Source organism: Scatophagus argus, chromosome 12 (assembly GCF_020382885.2).
Source record: "Scatophagus argus isolate fScaArg1 chromosome 12, fScaArg1.pri, whole genome shotgun sequence".
NCBI lineage: Eukaryota > Metazoa > Chordata > Actinopteri > Scatophagidae > Scatophagus > Scatophagus argus.
The window spans coordinates 219,657-232,799 of record NC_058504.1 but is presented as its reverse complement, the minus strand read 5'-3'; the positions used below and the strand labels follow the sequence as shown (position 1 = coordinate 232,799).

At 42.5% G+C, this 13,143-nt stretch overlaps 1 protein-coding gene across 3 annotated transcripts in view; it reads left to right on the top strand.

Moving 5' to 3' along the window:
* htr4 (5-hydroxytryptamine receptor 4) overlaps positions 1 to 2,394 on the top strand; it is a 102,309-nt gene extending 99,915 nt beyond the window's left edge. For all 3 annotated transcript variants that reach the window (XM_046405811.1, XM_046405813.1, XM_046405812.1), the window contains one exon: positions 827 to 2,394. In XM_046405811.1, coding sequence (XP_046261767.1) covers positions 827 to 914 — 88 coding nt within the window. In that variant the 3' untranslated portion in view covers positions 915 to 2,394. The remainder of the gene's footprint in view (positions 1 to 826) is intronic.
* The last annotated feature ends 10,749 nt before the right edge of the window (positions 2,395 to 13,143 follow it).

Sequence of the window (13,143 nt, the reverse complement as noted above, 5' to 3'; positions counted from 1 at the left end):
TTCTGCTCTGATGAGAGTCTCTCTCTCTCCTTCTGAAGAGGTCTAAATGTCAGGAAGGTAATCTTCATGGCCGATTTGCAAGCAGGAAGTGTCTTTGGTTATGGTGTTTGTGTGAACAGCATGTAATGGTTTTAGTCTGCTGTGAGGCGTCTGTGCTGTCCTCATATACACACTGGTACATGCATGTGAACCACAGACATTCATCATCCTCAGTCAGACGCAGTGAAACCTATAGACTGTAGAAAAATGAGAGACATTTTGTCTATATAGATTATTTCGATCGAGCCGTGGTATCCTACTATCACTCCTTCCCCTGCGAATGTGTCGTAACAAAGTCAACCTGCTTTGACAATAGGTCTTGATCCCACTGTAACCCAGACTGTGTGATCACTGTTCCAGTAAGCAGGGATCGGACTGTGTCGAGAAATGACTCTCGTTCCATTAGGTGAATGTCAGGAGGCATCAACTGATTGTGTTATCCCTCTACGAAAGAACTGTCTGGCACTGAGCAGACTACATGAAGGCACTGGCTCTGACTGTTTCTAATCATGGAAAATAAGCATTGCCATTCACTTTGTATCTCAGTGCTGTCTGCTCCAGATTAGGTGGTTTGGAAGGCTGTTGGCTTTTTCAGATGTAGAATTAGTGATTGGACCCATTTTTCTTTCTCATCGGGCTGTGGCCTCTAAGACTAACAGTGACTAACAATGACATTATAGGTACAAAGTTTTCTCTTTGATTTAATTTCAGCTGCTTAAAGGTATTCAGCATACAGTGATAAATGCCTGACAGAAATAGTTTATGCCTCTCTCATATTTCCTCTCAGGTATTCTGCTCTTCACAACGGGAATCACATGGAGCAGGAGAAGAAGTCTCTGCATGCCAACATAGAGTCCCACGAGTCCTGCTTGTGACCAACAACGACTCCTCAGTCACATCTTAACAACCTCAACTTTCACACTGTTGCCACAGAGCTGACGAGGAGCCGCCACACAACCAGAGCCGAAATCCAGCGGAGACACTAGAGATTCAACAGAGCTCCAGAAACCAGATCCCTGATAGGACTTCAGGAGCCCAGCCGAGGATGCTTATGGTTTTAAAGATCAACTGAAACGCATTCTGTGGTCTTAAGAGGTGGCAGGAATCAAATGGACTAGATCCAAACTGGTCCACTGTTTTTCAGACACTGGTTCTCCTGTCTGAGACTGAGCTGCCCACAGTTCCCAACATGTGACCGTGGTCCCATCCCTACCGGCTGATGGCTATCTGTGAAGTTCAGCTTGTTTTGTGGAGAACCAGCAGCTTTGCTGAAATGTGTAGGAAGATTTGACAGCATGAGATGTGATTAATGACTGGGAGTCATAGAAGTGAATTATGTGGCCAAAGCTATTTGCTATTACACAAAGAAAACCTATTTCTGATTATATATGATGTTGTTTTCCAGATCAGAAAGACTGACCATAGGTTCTAGAAGGTTGTTTCCTGTAAAAGTAAAGTGTTGTGTGAATGTCCACGAAAACAGGCAGAGCTGAGAACAATGTCTTTTGGTGAACATCATGTGTCTTATTGGACACAAAGACCCTGGGTGTCTCTCCCAGGGTTGAAACTGTACAGCTCTGTTAAATCCTCACTAAGCCAAAAGAAAAATGTGGTTTTAAGACTGCATTAAAACCTAAACTGTTGAAGTGCATTACTGTAGAGGCTGCTCACATTCACTTCACGAGGCTCGTCTGAATCATCGTCTCTGACACAATGAGACTTTCGAGGACCACAGCGCCTATAAGTTCCTTATGAATGATTCATTTTGATCGTGTTTGAGGGATATGTGCATGGAGGTGGTGTTTGTGTGTGTGTTTATGACTACATTTGCAGGTTCCTGCAGTCTGTGTGCACGTTTCCATGGTGACGCATGAAAACATGCGTCACCATGGAAACAGGGCTGTGTGTCCTTTTTGTGTTACACATATGTCCTCAGGTGTGAAGCCTCTGCTCCATCCCAACACAACATTTGTTCCCTCTGTCTACACTTGGCTCAGTGGCCGTGTTAAAGAATGTAATGCAAGTTCACTGTTCACCTGGACCCACACTGCACCAAACAGCAGAAGCAGAGTTAACAACAAGCTGGTTGTTGAACATCTAGAGGCTGATCATTTTCTCAGGAGTTGGTGGTGACCAAACCAGAGCTAAAGGCAGAATGAGTATTGGACCTGTATTCACCAGGGGGAGAAAAATATGACTTCACTGTGATATGTCAAGTATGCCTTGGGTTACCATATATGGACAAAACTACTGGTACACCTGACCATCACACCAACAGGGACTTTAATGACGTCTCATTGTAAACACACAGACAGCTTTGCAGCTCTAACAGCTTCCACTCTTCTGTGAAGGCTTTCCACAACATGTTGGAGTGTTTCTGTGGGAATTTGTGCCCATTCATGCAGTAGAGCATTTGTGAGGTCACACACTGATGTTGGACCAAAAGGCCTGGCTCACAATCTCCGTTCCAGTTCATCCCAAAGGTGTTGGATGGGGTTGAGGTCAGGGCTCTGTGTGGGCCAGTCAAGTTCTTCCACACCAAACTCATCCAACCATGTCTTTATGGAGCTTTGCTTTGTGCACTGGGGCACAGTCATGCTGGAATAGAAAAGGGCCTTCAACAAACTGTTGCCACAAATGTCTTGGTATGCTGAAGCATCAAGATTTCCCTTCACTGGAAGTCAGGGGCCGAGCCCAAACCCTGAAGAACAGCCCCAAACCACATCTGGATTCAATAAATGAGGCCTGTCTTAATACTTTTGTCCATACAGTGTACTACACATAAAGAGCAGTGACAGAAAACTGGATTAAAATAAGATAAGATGAGATAAGATAAGATAACCCTTTATTAGTCCAACAGTATGGAAATTCTCAATGCCGCTGGTTTCAAGTTTTGGACATTTTGGTACAAAATGAAAATTGGTCACCACTGAAATCCCGGCTAAAGAATCGTTTTCCAAACTGCTGCCTGACCCTCAAACTGAATATTTGGGATGGAGAATCACTTTATGAGAATTCAGTGTTTTACTCTTGGGCACTTGGCGGCATGGTGAATGGTGCACAGTGGTGAAATGGCTGAGAAGGAGGGACTCAAATCACGTGTATTCAAATAGCATTTTCACAAACACACCGCGAATTAGCTTCGTATCATGCCACCAGTCATTAGTCCACAGTTCATGGTGTTACACACATTGAAATCATTTCATTTTAAGTCAGATAACATTCTTCAGCTCAGCGTTCTTGGCTTTTTCAGCCTGTTCAGTTTCTGAACATCTCTTGAATGTTCACTGTGACAGAAAATTATAAGGTCATGCAGTCATCAGTGAGAACAACCAACAGAGTAATTTGTGAAAACATTTGGTTTTTATACATACACATGTGTGCTGAAAATGTTCACAGATGAACATACATTTCTTTTTCTTTTTTTCTCAAACTGTGAACTCTTCTATAATTGAAGCACAAGCACTTTTTGGTGATTTAAGGAAAGGTCAGTGCAGCAGTCTGATGTACTGTTGTTTGGGCATATGAAGTAAGTCCTTACATTAATAATAGATTAAAATAAGTATGTTATTTATGTAACTTCACTTTATGCACATGATGTAAGTTGAAATAAGTCATTGATAACTTTTGGTTTCACTGGGGACACAAACAGTGGTCTCCAGGGTGAATATTATGGATCCCACTACTTATTTTGATAAGACCCATGCAGCCCCTCCTCTGATTGGTAGCCATCTTTGGTTGGGTTGATTTAGGTATGAGGGGTGATGAATGGTTCAAGTAAGCCAATGAGAGGGACAGGTGGGGCAGGTCTTACCAAGCATAAGCAGTGTAATCCATCATAAGCCTGCCCTCCTCCTGGTGTGGACTGTCACTCTTCATACTACGTCATCTGACTTCCTGCGTTGCTGCTGTAATAATTACTATGGCCACCAGAGGCACCCAACAATAAACAGAAATAATTCTTAATTTAAATATTATTTATTTTACTATATATATGTCCAGTATTACTAATATAATTATGATTCAGATGACCTACTTTAATCTTAAACTTTGTAAATTATGCATCAGGAGCAGATGCTCATTGATTTTGTTTGTCAGTGTTCATTTTTAAACTTTTCCACTGAGAAAGTTTTCCAGTTTGGAATGAAAATGAGAGTGAATGTTGTAAAACAAAATCTAATGCCATTTCCTTTTTCTTAGAAAAAAAACAACAATGATTTTAGTAAGAGGTGAAATCCAAATTGTGTCTATTTGTGTCAAATTACCTTAATTTATTAATTAAAGAGATGAAGAAATTTTATAAATGATGTCATTCAAAAGTAGAAATAAACAACTTGTGAGCCATAATTTTACACAGCTGACTTTAAATTACTTAAAATTTTGGATTCCCAGTAGTCAGTAATAAAAGTCAAAATGAATTATTGTAAATGTTTTTACATGGTTCATTTTCCTTTTTCTCTTTTCAACTTTTCAAATTAGAACAAGCTCAGAATATCAATATCAGTTTTGGCTTCCAGTAGCATTAACTCTACTTGGTGCAGTTTTGTGAAATTGACTTTGAGAATCTCTTGTGTACTTTCCTAAAATGACAACAAAAGACAAAGCTGAACATAAACCCATAGTTCCACTGAGACATTTTCAGTCTTTTTCTGTTAGTAGCTAAGTATAAAAGGAGGCAGAACTTGTGGCTTCATAATCACGAATGTTATTTCTATATTCAGCCTGTTTTTTCTTTGCTGTTCAGTAGACACCCTCTTCCATGACTGCAGTGAAATACACGAAGCTTAATGAGCCAAAAAGTGTAAGGAAGACCATTTCTGGAAATGCACCAAGCACATCACGAATTACAAACAAATCAGTGTGAGCACATTCCAGTTATGAACAATCAGACAGATTCAAGAGCTCGTGTAGTTAATTCAGATTGAATGAAACTGAGAAGAAAAATAGAAAAAAATCTGAAATTTAAAAATCCTTTTTTTCTCACAGCTTCAAAGAAACACAGCATCAGTCCAAGAGGGAAGGAATTTGGATTTGTGTTTTGGCTTGTTAGTGATATCTGAGCCTCATGTTTCATGTGATCATCAGTGGGATCAGTTCTGAACCCTAAATCTTAAAATGTTTTAACTGTCTTGCAGAACAAAATGAAAATGAAAGCAATTGAGCAACATGTGGACCAAACATTCCTGTCAAACTTAGATTCTTTTTTAGTGAAATATTCCTTTATCAGAGACTGTCAAAATCTCAAAGTTCTCTTCAAATAAGGAAAAAGACTTAATTAAACCAAAGAACACTGAAAATGTGTCCTTTAAATTCACTCAAACAGGAAGTAAAAAGAACACAGTCTTTGAATTTTAGGTGGCTGAGGGTTGTTGAATACGTCAAGTAGACAGAAGATATGTCAGCTGTTAAATCTGTAGCCTTTAAAGCCTTTTGTCTCCCTAACATTCCATAATAAAGCTGATGCTGAAACGGAAACTTGAGTAATTGAGGGTTTATCCATAATTACCACCAACTTTTTGGTTTTATTAGTCTTTGCAGGTACAGCTATAACTTTATTTCAAATGCTGGATTCTTTAACCTCGCAGGCAACATGTGGTACTGATGTTCTCAAACAGTCTCTTTGCCTTTTTTATTTGCAAAATGAAAATGTCTGCTCGATGTATTTTTAACATCTTCCTTGCCTTCTTAAAAATGCAGCTTGTGTCTAAGTCTTACTTTGTGACCCATCTTGAAAGAAAAAGATTTTCAGCTCACTTGTGATTGAGAGATTTCTAAATGTGGTGCCAGAAGCAGGATTTTGATACTGACTGCCATCTGAGCAACTTGCTTAGTTCGTATTTGTTGACATTCCTGCTCTGTGTCCCTTCCACCTCTTTTTGTAAATTTATTCATTTATGTTTGCATCCTACAGCATGAATGTGTATACAAAGAGAAACACTCCCAGCACAATTTTTTTTGTAAAACTCCTCAGTATTTATTTTGACAGAACAAAGTGGGTATTTTCCTGTATTAAAACAACATAAAAGGCTTCTCTTTGAGAGAGCTGAAATGTGTCTGACTCGTTTCTGTTGCTATGTGACAGTTCAGATAAAGGCTAAATAAAGACTTAAGACATGTTGGTAATCCTGGTGTCGACTGTCACTGTGACTCTCTCCGTTTGCCTTTTGTGAGTAAGACACTGATGATTTGGAGGCACTCGGGAGGATGAAGTCAAAATAATGAGGCACATGAGATCATCAACAGTGACAAATGGAAGGAACAACACACCATCTGTTTTCTGTCATTTGATTGTTTTGATAGAGACTTTTACTTGATCAATACCATTGATCAATCTTCCACTGGGTCCAACACATACCAGAGAATGACACCACACATGGCTTCTGAAATCAGACAGGTACACTTCAGGAGAACCAGTATGAGCCATATTAACTGTATTTCATGGTCAGCTAAATTGCTCATACACCTGCTTGTCACAGAGGACAACCCTCAAGCCCAAGTGTTCTAGTAAGAAAAACAAACAGGCTTTCTTTTATTTTAGCAAGTCGATTCGGTCCTTCCTGCTGAGAGCTGAATGTGGTTACAAGTTGAGGACACTGTGGCAGCAATATACTGGGACAACAACAAAAAAAAGTAATCAAAAATTAAATCAAATTATCATTATTAATTGTTATATTTCTTATTTAATACTGCACAAAATCAGCAGCCAATTTTTCTACAAACCTGTGTGAAAGAATCCGGTCTGCAGCAGTCACATTATAACACCAGGTGTTTACAGGGTCTTTCTACCAAACTTGTGTCCTGGAACGCAGCATCAGCAGGTGTAACAAATCACCACAATGCCAAAAAGAGACGATCCTGATCGAATGTCCAACCCGTTCATTTGTTACAAAGGAGTTGTGGAGCTGTGTGTTCAGGTTTAAAATCCTTGAGTTTTATTTGAGCAGGCAGTATTGATATTTTAGCCACTGATTCACATTTTTAGAACAAGTTTATCCTCCTTCATTATCCTCTACCCCAGAACAATGAAGTGACAGTCAGGGTCATTCAAATGAAAAGTCAAGCAGTTCACAAGGAATGTGTGTGTGTGTGTGTGTGTGTGTGTGCTCAGATTTTACAACACATCAGTCATATGTCTAAATGTGTCTAAATGTGTTAGAGTTGAGCAGTTTTATTTTTTGCATGAAAAATCTGTGTACTGCATATACACAGCTGTAATGACAAATAAAGCAATAAAGCTCCTTGAATTCCTGAAATGAAATGTCAAAGAAGGAAGCAAGTAAAAACAGGACAAAGGAGAGGAGATGAATGACGGACGGAAGGGTGGAGATGAGGGCTGGAAGTCAGCGGCTGTCGCAGCTCCATTAAATCTGATGACAAACAAGCAGACATTGTCATTGTTCTCCTCAGATGTTATGTTGAGACTAAGAATGATTTCATTCTCAAACCACAGTGGAAAAGTTTGTCGCATGTTTTTGGTTTGTCCTAATTTGTCAAAGTGGATCATTGCGAACAACCCGGGGCCTGTAAACACTTTTCACACAGCCTCTTTGAGTTGCCTGTTTATTGTGTGGACTTCTGGTTCCCTGACAGGTTGCCAGGTTTGTGTTTTTGGCAATGATGGAGAGTCTAAACAAATCGCAATTCCCATCTCTGTGGGTTTAGTTGAGGGAGAGGATGAAGATGGTCGCTGCTGAGTGAGCAGAGCTTCCTCTACCCTCATTTTGGTTCGTCATGTTGCTTGAGGGAAAAACTGAAAACTGAGCACATTCAGCAAACCCCGTTCGTCATCTTGTCACACTCTAGATAATGAAATCAGGCCACTTGGCAACAAGATCCTTCAGCATTTACTTGAACATCCCTAACTGTAACCCAACAGGCCAGTTTCTATAGCTAACTAATTGGAAATGTTTCCAATCTCTGCTCATCTGATCTGCCGTTGAGCATGAAGGTCACCGAACACGTCAAAGGACCAGAAAAGAACACGTTCCAAGGTGGCGCCATCCTGTTGTAGGTCATAACACATACGACACTAATCAACCTTGGAGCACAGTACTCAAACTGTGCTCCTATCAACTTAATCCCGACCCAACAACAACAACAACAATGGACGCTCAGGCCACAGGTCACGGAGAAGGCCCAGAGGGAAACGAGCCAGCGTTAGGAACAGACTGAGACGCAGAGAACACCATTCACCTCTGCCCAGCATCCTACTCGCCAATGTCCAGTCACTGGAAAACAAGCTTGATGAACTCAGGGCCAGAATAAAGTTCCAGAGGGATATACGGGACTGTAACGTCATCTGCCTCACTGAGACATGGCTGACCCCCCAGACTCCAGACCACGCCGTTCAACCAGTGGAGTTCTTCTCAGTTCACCGCAAGGACAGGACGGGTGAGTCTGGTAAATCAAGGGGAGGTGGTGTGTGTCTGATGGTGAACACCAACTGGTGTGACAACAGGAACGTTGTGTCTCTCAGACACTCATGTTCCCCTGACCTGGAGCTCCTAACCATCCAGTGCCGTCCTTTCTACCTGCCCCGCGAGTTTACTTTGGTCATCATCAGCGCTGTTTACATCCCACCTCAGACGAACACGGACACTGCTCTCACCGAGCTACATGAGGCTATATCCACCTATCAAGCTAACCAGCCTGATGCAGCCCTCATCGTGGCCGGGGACTTTAACCGTGCTAACCTGAGGAAGGTGATACCGGAGTTTAAACAACACATCGACTGCCCCACCAGAGGAGAGAGGACTCTGGACCACTGTTACTCTCCTTTCAAGGATGGTTACAGGGCCAAGTCTCTGCCTCCGTTTGGCCTTTCGGACCACAGTGCAGTCCTTCTCATGCCGAAATACAAACCTCGGCTGAAGCAGGAATCTCCTGCAGTCAGAGAAGTAACACGGTGGACTGACCAATCAGAGGCCGCTCTGCAGGGCGCACTGGATTCAGCGGACTGGGACATGTTTCGGTGCAGCTCGGGCGGTGACTTCAACGAGTTCACGGAAGCGGTTGTGGGATTTATCGGGAAAATGGTGGAAGACATAACACCAACAGCCACCATCAGAACTTTTCCCAACCAGAAGCCGTGGGTGGACAAAACTGTCCGCGACGCGCTGAGGGTCCGCACCGCTGCCTACAACTCGGGACTGGCTCACAGTCTCCGTTCCAGTTCATCCCAAAGGTGTTGTCAGGGCTCTGTGTGGGCCAGTCAAGTTCTTCCACACCAAACTCATCCAACCATGTCTTTATGGAGCTTTGCTTTTCAGGGGAGGAGACCCCAGGGCAGACCCAGGACATGATGGAGACACTACATCCCCTTTGGACAAGCTGGTGAAAGTGACCTTGAGGTCTGAGTTTCTTTGGTGAGACTGTAAACCAGACCCAGAAATGGATGAATGGATGAAGATGAAGACAAAGATGAAACCTTTGAGTGTAAACATGTTTGAAATTCTTTTGGTTTCTTTCAGGATTGTAGCAGGTGAAAAAATCTGGCCTGTTTTTTTTGTTTGTTTGTTTGTGAAGAGGTCAGTGTTTGCCACAAATATTTTTCATGCTAAGTTAATTCCTGCAGGCTGAACACCGACTGGTTCTGCTTTCGCCATCCCATATTGTCAGCTGACATGAATTGTTTGTGCCATAGTACGGCAGCTAAAGTTAACAAACATGTTGACCCTGCTAGGCAACGAAGTCTTGATTTGTTGAGAAACTCAGACAACCTAACACGTCTTTTTTATGATCAGTCTGAGACACATTTGGTGCTTGATGGTTTACAGATCAGCTATTTGAGCCTGAAATACAAAAACAGAAATCTGAAGAAAGAGGCTGTCAATTCATTGAACAGCAGTTTTTAGTGACATGTGAGCACACAACACTACAGGAGTCCACTGAACTGAATTGGTGTTGTTAAAAGAACCTTGAGTCTTGATGTCTAACTCTGCGCCAGATGAGGCTTTCCTCCTCAGCACTGGAGTTGGAGGGTTTTTTACTGCCCTTTCAAACTGTGTCCACTGGCTGCCTGAGACCACTGTTCGTCGTGGATCAGCGGTTAGGGTGTCGGACCCGTAACCGGTGGATCGCTGGTTCGATTCCCCGTACCGGTGTCCATGGCTGAGGTACCCTTGAGCAAGGTACCTAACCCCCACTGCTCCCCGGGCGCTGCACGCGGTCGCCCACTGCCCCGGGTTTGCTGTGTGTGTGTGCACGTCACTTGGGTGGGTTAAATGCAGAGAACAAATTTCGTTGGAGTGAGTTCCCTCCAATGACAAAATATGTCACTTTCATCTTTCTTTCTTTCATCCCAAGTCCACTTGCCCTTCGGAGATCTCATCACCATCTTTACTGCAGTTTCAATAGTTTGTAAACCCAAGAGAACTGCTGAGGAACAACAGAGAGTATTTACCCAGAATACACTGTGATTTTTCACCCGCCTCAAAACCTACAAAATCAATAGCCCCCAAACAAACAGCCTTTGTAAAGCTAGTTCAGCTGCAGAACCAGCTATAATCATCTGGGGGCAGTCGTGGATCAGCGGTTAGGGTATCGGACCCGCAACCGGTGGGTCGCTGGTTCGATTCCCCGTACCGGTGTCCATGGCTGAGGTACCCTTGAGCAAGGTACCTAACCCCCACTCGCTGCACGCAGTCGCCCACTGCTCTGGGTTTGCTGTGTGTGCATGTCACTGGGGTGGGTTAAATGCAGAGCACAAATTTCGTTGGAGTGAGTTCCCTCCAATGACAAAATATGTCACTTTCTTTCTTTCTTTCTACTTCTTCAGCTTTCATTGATGTCAGTCCCTAAAGTATGTTCACTCTGAATGCAGAGGAAATTTTACATGCAATGTGACTGCAGACAGCGACGAGGATGTGAGCAGTGTTGCAGCTGTCACAAATAGGAGAAAGAGCCCCCCCAAACTCATCCATCAAAATTTCCTGGGAGGAGATATCACTCTGTGAAAGGTGGCACACACTGGAATCACACTGGAATCCATTAGAGGAACTGGAAATGAAAACGAGCAGTGGGCTGAGTCAGAGAGATAGGCCTTGAAAGACAGCAGTCCTTCAGAAGAGATCCAGCTGTTATTACCATGAGCGGCCTCGTACAGCTCCTCAAGCTTTGGTTTTGAACGGGCTACACTAAAGAAATATAAAGTAAATAAACAAATTTGTTTTAAATTTTTGTTTCAGTGGAAAATTATGCCATTTTTACAGTCCTCTTAAGTTTTCATGTGTCTCTTTTGTTATTGTGTGATGCTGATGCCTTGTTGTTGACTTGCTGAGTCGCTCAGTCTGCAGGATTCAGTGAAATAAATAGAATGTTTTTATTGTCATTGTACAAAGTACAAGATTGAAATCAGTGTGACAGCTTCATACCTAATAATAGATTTTAATGCCTATTTGATTGACAGTAACTGAATATTGTGTTCTTGGTTTTATTGACAGCTTGCTCCTTAATCAATAAATGTTACCACTGATCAGCAAATGGAATGGGTTCAGTGTGCAGGATCTGTGGATCCTCGGAGTGTTGAAGGAGGTTTAGAGTTCGGGTTAGCAGAGACGCGTCATAAACAGCAACATGGTCTTAATATATCACCTATGAAGACAGAAGTCACTGAACAAATGGTCCCATCCCAGTTAGAGATACGTCTCCATGGATACCTGCAGGAATTACACATGAACACGTTCACGGGCTGCACGTGTGTGCAACAGATGAAGCCGAGTCCTCTTACAGCGGTGATGTGTGTATCGCTGCCCTCAGCTCCTCTATGCCATCTGCTCACTGCAGCACAAAGTGTCCCTTCTGGCTTCTTGTAGGCCACTTTGATGAGTCCGGTCGTTGCTCAGAATTAATACTGTGCAGTGTGGGCCCTTCTCAGTGTGCTGGCAACGAGCCGTCCTCGCTCGTATACTCGAGTCCCTGCGTGAAGAGCTGCGTAGTTACGGTGTATTTTTACTATGAGAGCATGAGAACAGGTAACTGGAAAAGTTAAAAAGACTTTTTTAAGTCTAACTTTAGATCACACTAGAATAATTTCTACAAATGTGATTCTCCATCTCTATTTTTTGGTAGCAGGGACATAAAGAATTTCACTGCACATTGTATCGTGTATGATTGTGTGTGTGACAAATAAACCTATCTTGTATCTTGTATCTTGAGATTTGGAGAGAATAAAAAACCGGCTGATACTCGGTTCTCTGCAGCTTCTTGTCTGACTGTAGTTTTTTTAAGTCCAGTTTGCTTTTTGAGCTTTTTATTCACAGAACAAAGCACCAAGCTGGTGTGAAATAATGTTCAGGATAAAAAACTAACAGTTTAATTAAACTGCTGAGGAGGTTATTTTTCACAGACAGAAAAAGTTTTCCAAAGAAATTACCAGAATGGGGAAGTTTATTTTAACTGAATCCCAGAGCCCGTTCAGCCCAGCTGCCTGGCCAATGCTGCCCCCTGGTGGAGACCCAGGGTCACTGAGTTTTTGTGAGTTGCACATGATCTTTAATGTGTGAAAAGTGATGCATAAATACTTAGTTTAGTGTTGCTACATGTGAGCCTGCACTAGAAAACACATGCTGAAACACACACACACTTCTGACTGTAGCACCTTCAGTGAGAGGATAAAGGAAATATGAGATAAACAGTGTGTTTTAGAGTCACACTGGTCGACTAACGCATCCGTGTATGTCTGAGGATCCCCTCACCTTGAACACCTCATCAGTATCGGTTTGTTTGGCAGCACCATCATAAGACAACACAGACATTACTGGAGTTGTGAGAAAACGGACTTCAGCTCATGTCTGGTCAGCTGCTGACCTGAATGAGCCTCTGTGGACACGGCAGCTGTCATCAGTGGGTTCAGGACATTGGCCGGGGACAGACAGAGGACACTGGGAGCTAAAGACATCTCGGTTATTTTGTCCTGATGATGTTTTGCTTGACTGCACTACTGACTGAACCCTGTACCAGGACAACTGAATGAGGTGTTCTGTGTTTACTGAAGATGAAGAACAGGACTCCTTCTTCTTCTTCCTCACAGCACACCGACGCACAAACAGAAGTATGAAGTATGTGTGCTGTTATGTGGTTTGTCTGAGAAAAGAAACACCATGA